Below are 14771 nucleotides of genomic sequence, written 5' to 3'. Positions count from 1 at the left end.
TTTTACCCTTTTCCTGCTGTGTGTCTGAACCTTGTACTTCTCATGTTTGCAAATAATGCATTGTACTGGAAGCAGGTGTGGGGCCTGCTTGGACGTGTAGAGATCACGGGCATTAGACCTCAGAGCCCGTGTTATTACTGGAGTTGCCTCACCATCCTCTGCCTCTACCACTAAAAAAAAGTGCAAAACAATAGATTGAGGTTCTGCACCCTTCCCCACATCACTGATTAAAGAAAAATGGTTTGTAACTTTCAGCAGGGGAAAACTCATGCTCCATATATTGGTCTCACCTGTTCCCTTAACATGGTTAATAAACCAGTTTCACAGTGTTCAGGTGCCTGGCCTTGTTGATGTTAATAATGCCATAATTGGAAGGGTAAATTTTTTACAGGATGTTTTTATTATATTACTGTTAATACACTGTATATAACTGTATGTGTTTGTTCATACTGCATATCCATTTCTATTATGATCTATTATGCACATTTATATTACTGTAAAACATACTACTTTCTTAAATGTATACTACTGTCTACACTGTACCGAATGTCTTAAACTGCACCACCTATCTATACAATATAATACCAACCTTCATTTGCAGTTTCTTCAACTAATACTGCCTTCTCTATTCTCCTTTGTGCTCGTTCTATCTTCGTGATATTTGTGAAATGGCTGTAGCACTCCCTGTGGTAGCCAATGTTAGCTGGTTTGACTAACTGGTTTGTAGGTTCCTGGCTTTGTAACTTGTATGCCTGTACTGCCTCTTCTGCTAGAAGACTTTCTTTGCATTCAAGGTCTTTCCACAGAAACACCGATTTAATAAATTTCTCCCAACTTATGTCTGTGAAGGGAATGGTGGGTCCATTTCCTTCACATATATGCATGCAGCACTTCATGTTTTTGCCATTTCTTCCACAGTAAAAATGTGCGGGAAAAAAAGTATTGTCTGGCTCGTTTTTATCATAGACATAATAAATACATAGATGCCCAGTTGCCCGCTGGAGCGTACGTCAAAGGTGCCGCCACATTGCGGAGGGCAACTTTCCCATAACTTTCATACCGGGAATTGAGAAAAATGTGTTTCGTGTGCTGCTTGGGGCTGTACAAATCGCCACACAATTGAAAACAGGTCTCGAGGAATTACCTTTCACAAGCAAGACTGAACATTTGTTTCTGGTTGTATTTGGCCATTATATAATTAGTAAATAATTAGAAATTTCAAAATACTACTGTTATTGTGTCACGAAATGTAGTTTTAATAGTTTTTCAGTCGACAATGTAGTTGTCTAAAGCTCAAATCTATGGTTTAATCATAAAGATAGAGCCTATTTAAAATTTGATCTGACGTTTTCGGAGTGAGAGATCCAGGCGCTCAGCACTCATGTACCCCACCTGGAACAGCCTTACCTCGGCTAGTGCTTCTGACGTTTGCCGCTGGCTCTGATGTCTAGTGGTTAAACATGAGATATAATTCGTCTTGTGTATATCTAACGGGCGATATTTGGTCTCATTAATCTATAATTTGTTCCTTGGCAAATCGTTTTGGCTGAAGGCAAAGTGAAGTTTCATAACTTTATATTTAGGCTATTTTAACGTTGTATCCTGCTGTAGATGTCTATGGTTTTTATGATGTTGTGTTTCCAAGCAATACCATGGATCAAATGTGTGAAATCAGAACGGTATATTTATTAAAGATTACAACGAAATGACAGGACATCGTATGACAAAAGATGGTTACATAAAATAAAAACAGTGAAAATGCATAATGTTACCTCTACATTCACATTTTGTGTCAAACTGAATATGTAGCATAAGTGGGCAAAATGAGTTAACAAGTTCAATCTTTCCTGGGCTAAAATCACTTCTCGAAAAGATGTGCACAGACAGCAGCTTCATATCAGCGCGCCAGTGTGTTGACAAACACGTCACCAACACCGACACTTTCTCACGCACGCTATTGGATGAAGGCAACAAATACGTCATGCATGTCGGACCCCACACATAGCCGCCTGCTCTATTCGCCGGGAAAATAACCTGGAGAAAGTTACCGATATTATAGTAATGTGCAAAGTATGTGAGTGGCAACAATTTTTGTTTGCTTTGTTGAGAAGTGTAGTGGTTATATATAAAAAACTGGGTTATCCATCCCCACAGATCGTCTGAAAACACAAAATCTCCCCTCGGCCCACCGTCTAATAGCAGTGAGTTCAACTGTCTACGCGAGTTACCCAAGATGGCGCCGGTATGTGTGGCATGCTGTCTGGTGCTCTCCGTGTGTGTGTGTGTGTGTTTGTTTGGATGTTTCTATGTATCTCTAACTGCTGGTAGCTTTTGACATACGATCACCAGACGCTCCTGGACATTCAAACCACTTTTCTGGATAATTATCAGGCGGATTTGAATCGGATGTTCAAGACGATTTACGCCGGTGGCCACTAGATGTTTCCCACAGAAGACGTGGGGGAAATCACCATCAGACTGAAAGCACATTTGCAGGCTAGTTACTTATCTAGCCCTGCGTCTATGCATGGAAGTAGGGTTGCAACGGTATGAGATTTTCACGGTATGATAACAGTCTCAGAAAATATCACGGTATTACACAATTACCATTATTAGTGAAAACAGAGGGGTTGTTTTATTTATTTATTTTTGAGCAAACACTATTATAATTGAAACTTGAAATCATTTATTTTATTGAAGTGTGTGTGCGCGTTACACTTTTAAGAATGATGCGGCGTACACTCTTCGTGTGTAAAAAAAGTCTCCCGTTTGAAAATAAATAAACAGAAGAAAGCTAACAATTATCCATCCATCCATCCATCTTCAACCGCTTATCCGAAGTCGGGTCGCGGAGGCAGCTGCTCCAGCAGGGGGCCCCAAACTTCCCTATCCCGAGCCACATTAACCAGCTCTGACTGGGCGACCCCGAGGCGTTCCCAGGCCAGTGTGGAGATGTAATCTCTCCACCTAGTCCTGGGTCTTCCGAGGCCTCCTCCCAGCTGGACGTGCCTGAAACACCTCCCTAGGGAGGCGGCCAGGGGGCATCCTTACCAGATGCCCAAACCACCTCAACTGACTCCATTCAACGCAAAGGAGCAGCGGCTCTACTCCGAGCTCCTCACGGATGACTGAGCTCCTCACCCTATCTCTAAGGGAGAAGCCCGCCACCCTTCTGAGGAAGCCCATTTCGGCCGCTTGTACTCGCGACCTAGTTCTTTCGGTCATGACCCAACCTTCATGACCATAGGTGAGGGTAGGAACAAAAATTGACCGGTAGATCGAGAGCTTTCCCTTTCGGCTCAGCTCTCTTTTCGTGACAACGGTGCGATAGAGCGAGTGCAATACCGCCCCTGCTGCCCCGACTCTCCGGCCAACCTCCTGCTCCATTGTCCCCTCACTCGTGAACAAGACCCCGAGGTACTTGAACTCCTTCACTTGGGACAAAACCTCATTCCCTACCTGGAGTACGCACTCCATCGGTTTCCTGCTAACAATTATAATAAACAGAATTATAAACATGATAAAAAATATCATGTAACTATAACATGTTATATATCTAAAGCATGTTAGTTTACATGTTATCATAGCATGTTAAATTAACTTCTAAATGAAAAATAACATCAGCTGTGTGAGCTTTTCAAGTAATGTCCTATGATTATTAACAGTTAACATATACTGTAGGTGCGTGACAGCGAGGCCAGACTACTCCTGTCTGTACATTTATCTCAGTGCTTCTCAACTGGTTTTGCGTCATGACAGATTTTACACTAGAAATCAAGTGTCGACCTGCCATAGATTAAACATAACCTGTATTTAATGTATCCTGGGTTGCATTTCCTTTTATGTTGTATAGTTTTGTTCACGGTTTTCCAGTACAAGGACATGCATCAAGTGACATTTTTGTTGATGATGTCAACAACAAAATCTACAGGAAGTTGTCTCTCCCCTTTTAAAAATTTAAGAGCATATTTACTTAAATGAGCCCATTATTATTCCGTTTGTTACCTACTATTACATATTTATACACATATTACACAGAAGGAAAGGCTCCTCATTACCATGGTTAGGTCAGTGTGCTAGTCTAAAAGCATAATAAATTAATGTATTTATGAAAAATAAATACTATCTGAAACACATCTTAAAACTTTAACTAAAACTGCCACTGTTGATATAAAATGAGGTCTAATAGATTCTAACTTTAGATTATTTCATATGAAACTATAACTTGTCAAAATATAACAGTTACTTTTACTCCTACTTTTACTTTTATTTGTTTTAATCCTGAAACAAATTTTTAAAAGGTGATGTGTGTAATTATAAATTTTTTAACTATTTTGGTAAAGGGGCCTCATCGGGCGGTAAGTATTGCATTTGGGGCCGTATTGTATTGCTTTTGAGATACAATGTTCTGCATTGATTTGGTTTTTGTATCTTTTAAGCCCAGAAATAGTTGTGTACTCAATTTTCTGAAGTGTATCTGTGACTAGTGAGACTATTCTGCAATTGCCTAAAGTATTAAATTGCTCAACAAAAGGGAGATACTTTTCTATCAGGCATTAAAAAAACGGAATAAAGGCGGAGATAATAAATTTATTTTGCCAACTCTACTGCCCTGTTAATTTATTATTCAGTTTTAATAATAAAAAAAAGAAAAGAAATGTATAGAACTTTTAACGTTTGTCGCAAAGCAGGCAAGTTTACTGAATTTATTTCTAAAACTATTACCCGTTTACACGCTAAAAGGGTCATGATGCGGGTCTCCTCAATGGTTTTTTCAACACTCAACTGAATAACAAAACTGCATGAATATGATAAATGATTACTGCAAGAGTTACATGAACATACAGGTGTGAAGGGACTTCAACGTTTCTAAATTGCACAAATAAAAAATACATATTTGTCTCTGGCTTGCTTTTGCTCACGTCAATGATAACCCCTCCATGTGTTAATGATGCCGAGATCTACTTTTATATTTAATTTAATCACTGAGAAGGTTTACCTGCAAAGTAGCACCAAACATCACAAGCAGCCTCAAGAATGGACACAGAGTAGCCGTATAACACTTTTCCTTGACCAGAATATTGCACAACAGATCGCTAAGTTTGTTCAAAGGGGAAAGCGAGAGATAGAAATAGCGCTCTCAAGTGCATGGTTGCACAAATAAGTATTACATTAGGTGGAATATCCCATTGACCTCTCTTATCAACAAAGTGTTTCTGTACACAGAACTGCCACTCACCAGATGTTTTTTGTTTTTGGCACCATTATGAGTAAACTCTAGAGACTGGTTTGCGTGAAAATCTAGAGGAGATCAGCAGTTACAGAAACATTTAAATCAGCCTGTCTGGCACCAACAATCATTCCATGGTCAAAATCACTGAGATCACATCTTTTCCCCCCATTCTTATGGTTGATGTTAACATTAACTGAAGCTACATACCCGTATCTGCATGATTTTATAGATTGCACTTATGCCACTTGATTGGCTGATTAGATAAATCGCATGAATTAGTAGTTGTACAGGTGTTTCTACTAAAGTAATCACTCAGTGATTGTGTGTGTGTGTGTGTGTGTGTGTGTGTATGCACACACACAGACAGATTTGAAACCATATTTTTTTCTCATATTTTAGAATAATTGTAAGGTCATAAAAACTATGGAATAACATAAATGGAACTATGGGAATTAGGTGACTAAACAAAATCCAAAATAAATCAAAACTGTGTTATATTTTAACATCTTCAAAGTGGTCACCTTTTGCCTAAAATTTGCTGACACGTACTCTTGACATTTTCTCAACCAACTTCTTGAGGCATCACTCTGGAATGCTTTCTAAAAAGTATTGAAGGAGTTCCCATCTATGTTGGGCACTTATTGGTTGCTTTATTATTCATCAATTTCATAAACTTTTTTTTTATTATTACATTTTAGTTTTATAATGAAATGAATATGGTTGCACAATTATATTTTTGTCTACAAAACTAATTTCAAACATTTAAGCATACGACTTCAGATCAAAAGATTTTTTTAAGATCATGAAAAACATTACGGTCAAGTGTTTCAAAAGTTGACCAGTAGTGTGTGCGTGCGCGCACACGCACACACACACACGCACAGTGAGTGAAAGACAAGCTCATGTTGCTCTGTGTGGAGTATTTCAACATCTCTAAATTTGCTGTCCCCTCAAAATAACTCAACACAAAGCCATTAATGTCTAAACCGCTGGCAACAAAAGTAAGTACACCCCTAAGTGAAAATGTCCAGATAATTAAAAACAGATAATTTATGAGGTTCAAAACTACATTATCAACAACTATTAAACTATGCTCCTTTCAGAAGCTGGTGATCGATGAGTGAGCAGCACCTTGGGGTGCCAACACAACCTTCACTTTCACTGTTCCTCAATGGTGGGATGATCTTCCTAATCCTGCCCGTATACAGCCAATTCCCTTGAAACCTTTAAGCACATTTTTTAATATAAATTCTAAATGACTCCTATTATCCATTTACGTAATTTCCCTGCAACGCTTGTGTAAATAACAAACATACGAAGCAGACTTTTCTATTTTATCCTCAGTTGTCAATTTATTCCCAGATATTTCAGTTGTTGCTGTTTCCTTGACAGCGGAATCACGCTGCAATAGTGGGGTTACCCTCTTAGATAAAATTGTGGGATACCCCAATGTATGAGCGCATAAGTGAATGTAAGGGACAGTCGATATTTTACATTGGTTTGTATAAATGGGTATAGCTTTTAATGTAGAAAAATTTAATACTTTCCACGGTGTTAACTTGTTGTTGAGCTCCATCCTATAACGTTTGTTATCTGGTTTGTTCAAGTACATGGAAACACCCATCAGAACGCCGCTTGTATGCGTTTACAAAAATGGTCGGCAACCTTTTTGACATGGAGTGCCATTTTTTATTTTCCTGGTCAATGGCTGTGCAAACACCATTACAAATGATATTATCAGCATAAAAGTTTGAGTGAAAAATGTGTGCAAAACCTGATGATTATGATATAATCATGATCCTGCATTTTCACAGAGCATCGTGTGAAAGTGTTTTAATAAAAGAACACCTGTCCTTTTGTGCAAAATGAGTTAACACAATGTCACCAATTTGCTTACCCATCAGAAAATTATCTGGAATCTTAAATATTTCTTATATTATCTCTACATTTGACTAAATCACACAGAGGGGTAATCGCTAGCATGAACGGGCATAAGCAAACTGACAAAGGCAAGCGACGAGCCTTACACTGCATGTTGATCTGCTAATGTATACATTTGAAATGTTTTTATTGTTTGCAAATCATAAACAATCTCATGTGGATTTTTATAACTCAATGTTAGCTACATGTATTGCTGGCTTCCATGACTGCAGCACGCTGTATTTGCCTGCTAACTTGTTTCAAATCGGGCAACCCAAGCTGTTGACATACTATTGGGAAATGGGCATTGGGCGGGATCACACACGCCAAAACACAAAACAGAAATTCTGTCATGGAACGGACATTTCAAAGTAGAATATACTGGCTGTAGCATTGTTTTCGGAGAAGGCCGTATTTGGCATGTTTCCTAAATCTCTGATAACATACCATGATACTTTTATGCTTTAGTTAAATAAATATATGACATACTGCACCTTTAAATCTACAGCTTGATGTAATACTTCATGATCACGCAGCGTGTTTTCGTCAGATGAATGGAAGGACAAACAATATTAAAGTGTGATGAGATCCACGCTGCCCGAGCATTTCATTCACGCATCACAAGCCGATCAACTATTTAGCCCTTATCGGTGTATCGTACCTGAAAAATGCTAAAATTGTATTTCCAGGTTAGACTTAGATTTTTGAATCCCACAATGTGGGTTTATGTTTTCTCTTTTAATCATTTAATGTAATTTTGAGAGTGACCATGGCTTAAGGAGGGTGTACCTGTATGCTGGGTTGGAAATCTCAAAGATTAATAGTGGTGTTTTCCTTATTACATCACACGTTGTTCTGAAAGCAAAAGAAACAAAATGGACGCGTTTCCTCATGCGATTACCCGAAAGTGAAGTGCTGCCAGCTTGTGATGCACTAATGGCTTGCACGCTCTGCACGAGTCTTTTGGATATTCTGCGTCACATTTGAACTTTTTGTTTAGCCTGCCATTCAGCTCACGAAAACACGCTGCATGATCATGCGTATGTGTTTACAACAAGATTTGGTTTTTCAAGAATTTTTCAAATAGATGGAAGAAAGGTTTGTAGCAATGTCTGACACAGCCAATTATACAATTAAATGTACTTTTCAATTATGAACTAATAAAAAAATCATGCAATATTAATAGGGATGTGCACAGTATTAAAATATCAAAAACACTATTCGGTTACTCCGCACGTGTATAGAGTTCTTCAACCCGATCGGAGTCTGAAGCTACCCGACAAACCTACAGGTTTTGGGCCAGGTTCGGGTCAGTTTTTCAAAGTAGGCTACAGGGCGAGTTTTAAATATTTTTTTTCTATATAAACACGCACTAGATGGACGTCTTTGATTGTTGCGCCTCAACTCAGAACCGTTGCATTTTTTAGACAGTGCATTAAGTTTAAGAACTTTAATATTTATAAATGCATCGAGACATCTGTGTTCTGTTTCAGCATTTGTTGAACTGCATCAAGCTTTTTAAGCACTGGTGTCACAAATCAACATTCTGATGAAGTTCAGGTTGCAAAGAGGACTTAATGTGACTGTTACACATGATTTCAGATTGTTTTTCACCAGCCAAAGTTTCAGCGCTTGTTAAACAGTGAGCCAATATTTTTTCCCCCTTTTGCTCTGGTGTGCAGACAATAATTACACAAGTTGAATCACTTGAAATGCTGAATCACTTAAAAATCAAAGCATCCTGAATAAGTCCTATAAACCGCATCGTTCATTGCCTCATGGAAAGTGAACCTGCCCAGGCAGAATTATGCATTCTACATTTATAAAGAATAGGCCTTCTATGTTGCAGGCAGTGACAGATATTATTTTTGTTTGGCTTTAATGTGATTTCATTTGAAGATCTATATATTGTGCTATATCAGCTCATAGCTCACTGTGCACTTTATTCCCTGCTAATATGAGATTGTTTTTGATGCATCCATGGCAATAAATGTTCTTTATTCCCAAGTCCGACTCCCGACAAATAACAATAACCACTCGTGAACTCTCGCGGTTAACCAAATATTAGGCCTACAAAAGATTCCCGTGCACATATTTAGGGTATTAAGGCATCTTTCTCTTTATCACTAAACATTAAATGAATGCAAGACTTAAACATTTTAAAATCATTAATACTGTTGCACGAAGTCCGTCGCTTTAATTTAAACCATCAGATTTGTACACAGCCATTGTAAACTGCACCTTATCTTTGGAAGCATTTGGTAAATCAGACGATGCTCTCTGTAGTCCATCAAATAAATGTGCTGCACCTGTGAGACGCAGATTCCCTGAGTGTGCACTCGAGTGTCTGTGCTCGTGCTGCTGTTGTCCAGCACGCATTCAGCCAAACAAATGGTATTTCACATAAGACTGACATTTATGTGGATTTATAATAGATATCTCAAAATAAATAAATAAATTGATTTAGAGCTTGAGCCCTATGGGTTTAGAGGCCCCTGGGCAACAACCCAATTGGCCAGGTGATTAATCTGTCCTTGGTGCTGAAAAGCCACCTCATAGTTTATTTAATTAAAGTTCTACATTTGAGTTGAAAACCCAAGTTTCCCATTTCCTCCTTTCCCACCCTACAAACCTCTTACACTGGTTGCCGAAACCCAGGAAACTTGGGATTTCAACTCAAAGGTAGAACTTTAATTATACACATGAAAAAGTGTCTTTTCAAAACAACACTAATCAGAACAGGGTCACAATTTATCACAGTCTTTTCTGTCTGGTAGCTCTCTTTCTCTCTCCCCTTGTTTCTGGCATGGTCCGCTCTTTCCAGTGCTTACTGCGATCAGAAATAGTTGTTAGACATTATAGCACTCAGGTGTGTACATCCTTACCGCTTTCTCTCTCCAGACGAACGTTCAACTACGCCCCCTCCACCACAGCGGTCATTAGCAAAATTATATGAGATGTGACAAATTTGAGATGAAATCAGTGACAATTTGAATCTAAAATAAAAAACCTCTGGATATGGCCAAGTGTGATCATTAAACAGCAGAAGGATGTAATTTAATTAAATAATTTACAGTCACATGTGCTGCATGCTACAGAATGAATAAGAGGTGCTGCTCTGCTCAGTCATATGATTCCCCCCCACACACACACACACACGCACGCACACGGGCGCACGCATGCGCATAAACTCAAGCAAACTCAACACACACTTCTGGTGCTTAATTTTCATGCAGTGTGTTTACAGTATAAATGGCTGTTAACATTTAAATGAACTCATCTGTGCAGCTTGAGAGTTCCAAGGGAGTATCCCAGTATTAATGGATATAACCAACCCGTCAAAACAGGAAGAACTCAAAGGTCTGTCAAAATAAAAGTCCCGCTAACATGCAAGCTCCATTCAACTGAATGCAGGAAATTGAAGACAGAAAAATAACAACTGTATAAAAAAAAAACATATTAAAAAGGAAGAAATAATAGTTATAATAACAATTATGTATAATTAAATTGTTGCATTATTATTAACTGTGAGCAATATCATAAAAGCAAGCAGCCTTGTGTCACAGGTAATCAGACATTTTTTTATTAATGGGTTTCATTCATTCTGTGAAGCTCTGTTGTGCAGCATTTTATTTTTTGTAATATATATATATATATATATATATATATATATATATATATATATATATATAAAATTTGTATTTAATTAAATCTGAATGTATCAATCTGATTAAACACCATTTGATCATATCATTTCTTTAAAACTTTTAACATGGAATCTAGAAATGTTTTTATGTAAAACGTTATTCAGTTCTATTAATCAAGTTATTTTCTGTGAGTCTTTGTATTTGTTGATTATATTGATAATGAGGTACCAGGGCTGGTATCATACCAAAGCCTAAAAGTTTGGTATCAGAGCAACCCTACATGCAAGTAGTACAAATTAGGCATGTAAACAACAAACATGTAACAATATACTGTATATATGCAATATAATATATGCCATTTCAATACACCATATTTACTGATGTAATACATTTTTTAAAAAGCTAAATTGAAACCAAAATGATGAAAAACTTATGATAAAATAAAATTTTAAAATGGATATTTCTGTAATTTAAACAGTTAGAAGGTCCCCTGTATAACGAATAACAGCATTAGCTGAACGAGAATTTCTTTCATACTGTATACAAGCAAAATGGAAATTATAACTGAACTATACTCAAATTAATTGTAATTAAAGACTAAAAAGAACCATAATATCGTGATGTATTGTGATATATCAAATCATGACATGCGTGTATCGCAATATGTATCGTATCGTGAGGTGGCTGGCGATACCCAGCCCTAGTGTGTATGTGTGTTTGATCTCTAACTCACTGGCATTATTTTCCTGCTTTAACTGCATGTATATGGCCATTCCATTGCCAGCAGCAGCGGTCAAACAATTGCCGGGGGTCCAGCACACTGAAAAGGTTCATAGGGTGATTTGCACCTGGTGTGTTCTGCCACTCTGAAAACCAGGATGTTGTAAAAACAAAGCCTTTCAATTGTTACATTTAAACCATTCCTAAAATAATTGGAATTGTCACAGCAATAGCCAGGTAACAAGATGAACAATTATGCCAGCAAAAAGCAGCAGATATCCACATTAAATGCACAGGTAGAGCACACCTCCCCCTGCCAACAATCAAAAAGCCAGTGTTTTGAATTTGAATGAGTGAAGTTGTGAATGCCAATAATACAGCTAACTGAACATATCTGGCTTTACAATCACACTCAGATTTTTAAACCAGTCAGGGGAAGGAAATAAAAATATTATCGGGGGGGTTGTAAATGAACAAGGAGCATACATCATTTTTTTAAATGCCATTGTATGTGGTGGCTAAAGCTGATGAGAGCTGAACAATAGTTGAACATTTCATATAAACCAGGTCATTGCAATTACATTTGTATGAACATTTAGACACATATACCAATGGGAAAATGTGTTTGAAGGCTATGACAAAAACAATGACAGCAAAGCACATCTAGGATATCATTCTCCAGGCCAGGGGAATCTAGCCACAGAGAAGCCAGTGCATTAAAATCCCGAATGGCTGGTGGGCGCCAAATTGAGCCCTTTAAGTGCCTTTACACACAGGACACCCACTTAAAAGAGCCCTTCTCTATTTATGACTTATGCCAAAGGCGACATAAAATATAGAACTGGCATATATGACAGAGTTAACAATATCCGCTCTTTGATTTTGTAAACAATTTGCTCATTGAACTGTTCGGCTTTAGAATTTTGATTGTTGCTCGAGGCATGAAGACCACCCGTGCGAAATATAAGAGATTTAGGGCCCGTTCACACAGAACGCGTCTAGCGTGGAGAAAAATAAAAAACTAGATGCAGCGTAACGAACATTGGCGTCTCGAGACGCGTTTTCAACACCTTAGGTTATTTTTAACTTTTGACACGGCGTCTAAAAAACGCGACGCAACGGTCAAAGACATCCGTTTAACACATGTTTACATAGGACAACAATTGAAACCGCGTATGGTGTGAGCGGCCCTTCACTCGTGTCCTAACGTTTCAGATTTTCCAAGCATTCCGGAATATATAAATACTGACATTTGGAAACTTTTCATTCACTTAACTTTAGAACCATAGTACCATTAAACTCACCCTTATCCGCCTCATGGCCGCAACAATCTCCACACGGCTATTGGGTCGAGCCACGTCCAGACTACCGATATACTGGAAATAAAAGCCAACAAGATACAATTTATTAGACAACCTGTCGACAAAATGAGTTCAGTGAAATTTGTATGGTATGAAAATCCACGCACTAACTGACTGCTATACGTAATGTAAACAAGTGACACAACAACTTTAAACAGGATTTGCAATGCAGCAGGATAGCGTTAGCGGTCTAATTGTTAAAATGCATAACATGCTGCTGATAAAGATATCTTATTGTTGAAACTTACCTTTGCCTCGAAATTAATCCCGTGTTGGAATGCTTCCTCGTTATGTAAAGGAATCCGTAAATCGTGCCCATCATCGACTAAATTATACTTTGTTTTGGCAGGCATTTTGACTATTTTCGATACGTCTTTCTCCCCCACAGTTAAAAACCACCAACAGCTCGAGGAACAAGACAACGGTTCAGAGGGTGTCAGGACTTAATCTAACTCTTGCGATCCATGCCTGTTTTTATCCCGTGGTTACTCTTATTTCACGCGTGTTAGCTTTTGACAGAACAACTTTTGAAGAGATCACTATCTTCAATCCTCCCTCGCAGAATTGTCTTTCAGATGTGTATTAAAGGTGCATATGTGTCCAAATATAAGTGAACTGCAAAGTTGTAGCCATTCCGCCAGGTACTAAATCTTCAAAAGGTACATTTAGTGGTACTAAAATCCTGCTTCCTGGGCTTGTCCATTTCCAACAACAACGGTTGCCATAACCGAGCCCACACATCCTTTTCGAAAGGATTGTTGAGAGGGCAGAGCGCCATTGGCTAAAAGGGAGGATTTCACCTGCTTTCATTGGAACACGGCTTCATCAAAGGTTTTGGAGGAGGAGAAAAACACCTCGCTCCGCATTCAACACCAAGCACTGGTTTGTTTTAACGGAAAGCGGAGGCTGTCATCTAGTGGTAGGCTTCGGTAGAATAGGCACATTATGGATAGTTGTGGTAAATTGGCAATTTATATACACTTCCAGTGCGAATATTATCCTTACTAGAAGAGATAATAAGGTGTGCCAGCATGCTAGTTGGAATAAGTAGGCTAAAAGTGTTTATCATTACAGTTTTTGAAAGTTTAGCGTTGTTAAGCGTACTCCTTTTTTACATTTGCATTTTTACTTCAATATATATATATATATATATATATATATATATATATATATATATATATATATATATATATATATATATATATATATAGGCTTTAGGGTTTATTGCCAAGTATGCTTACACATACAAGGAATTTGTCTTGGTGACAGGAGCTTCCAGTGCACAACAATACAAAAAGCAGCAAGCAGCAATAGATAATAAAAAAATGAAAATAAATAAATAAATTATACATATACGTACATACACTCAGACACACACCTTCATACATACCCACTTACACACACACGTAGTACAAATCTATAATAAATCCGTTATCCAAATAGGCTACAGTATATTATGTACAGTGCAATGTATGTAATGGCAGAAGTGGATATGTTGTCCCATGTGCTTGTGTTTTCTTCTCTGCCTTGTGTTTCCCCAAGTGCTCTCGGCAGTGCTGCTTGTGTTTATGGGCAGCACGTGGTTTCTATCCTTCCTTCCATTTATATCTTTACTTTGTCTTGTCTTCAGCGATGGGTCATTCGTGAACGATTCGTTAATTTTAAACGAATCTTTTATGTGACTCAGAAGAACGAGTATGTGCATTGCGCAACCTCCGTTCGTTTGTTAAGTGAAAACCGCATAGGCGCTGTACAGGAAACAAAAATGATTAGTTCACCTTTCAACTCTTTGTTCCGAGTCATTCTTTGATTCACGGGACAGCCGTATACGCTATGCACTGCACATCACACAGGAAACATCAATTATTAGTGCACCTCTGGAGTCTTCTG

General features: G+C 38.1%; 1 protein-coding gene across 5 annotated transcripts in view; it reads right to left on the bottom strand.

Moving 5' to 3' along the window:
- LOC127646765 (carboxyl-terminal PDZ ligand of neuronal nitric oxide synthase protein-like) overlaps positions 1-13628 on the bottom strand; it is a 217515-nt gene extending 203887 nt beyond the window's left edge. For all 5 annotated transcript variants that reach the window (XR_007970953.1, XR_007970955.1, XR_007970954.1 and 2 more), the window contains exons 1-2: positions 13130-13628; positions 12825-12896 (exon numbers count right to left, since the gene is read on the bottom strand). Coding sequence is in view for 2 of the 5 variants with exons in the window: in XM_052130629.1 (XP_051986589.1) it covers positions 12825-12896; positions 13130-13234 (177 nt within the window). In the remaining 3 variants the exon portion in view is untranslated. The remainder of the gene's footprint in view (positions 1-12824; positions 12897-13129) is intronic.
- Positions 13629-14771: the final 1143 nt, after the last annotated feature.

This window comes from Xyrauchen texanus, chromosome 7 (assembly GCF_025860055.1).
Source record: "Xyrauchen texanus isolate HMW12.3.18 chromosome 7, RBS_HiC_50CHRs, whole genome shotgun sequence".
Classification (NCBI taxonomy): Eukaryota; Metazoa; Chordata; class Actinopteri; order Cypriniformes; family Catostomidae; genus Xyrauchen; species Xyrauchen texanus.
The sequence above is the reverse complement of the archived record's forward strand: the minus strand, read 5'-3'. Positions and strand labels throughout refer to the sequence as shown.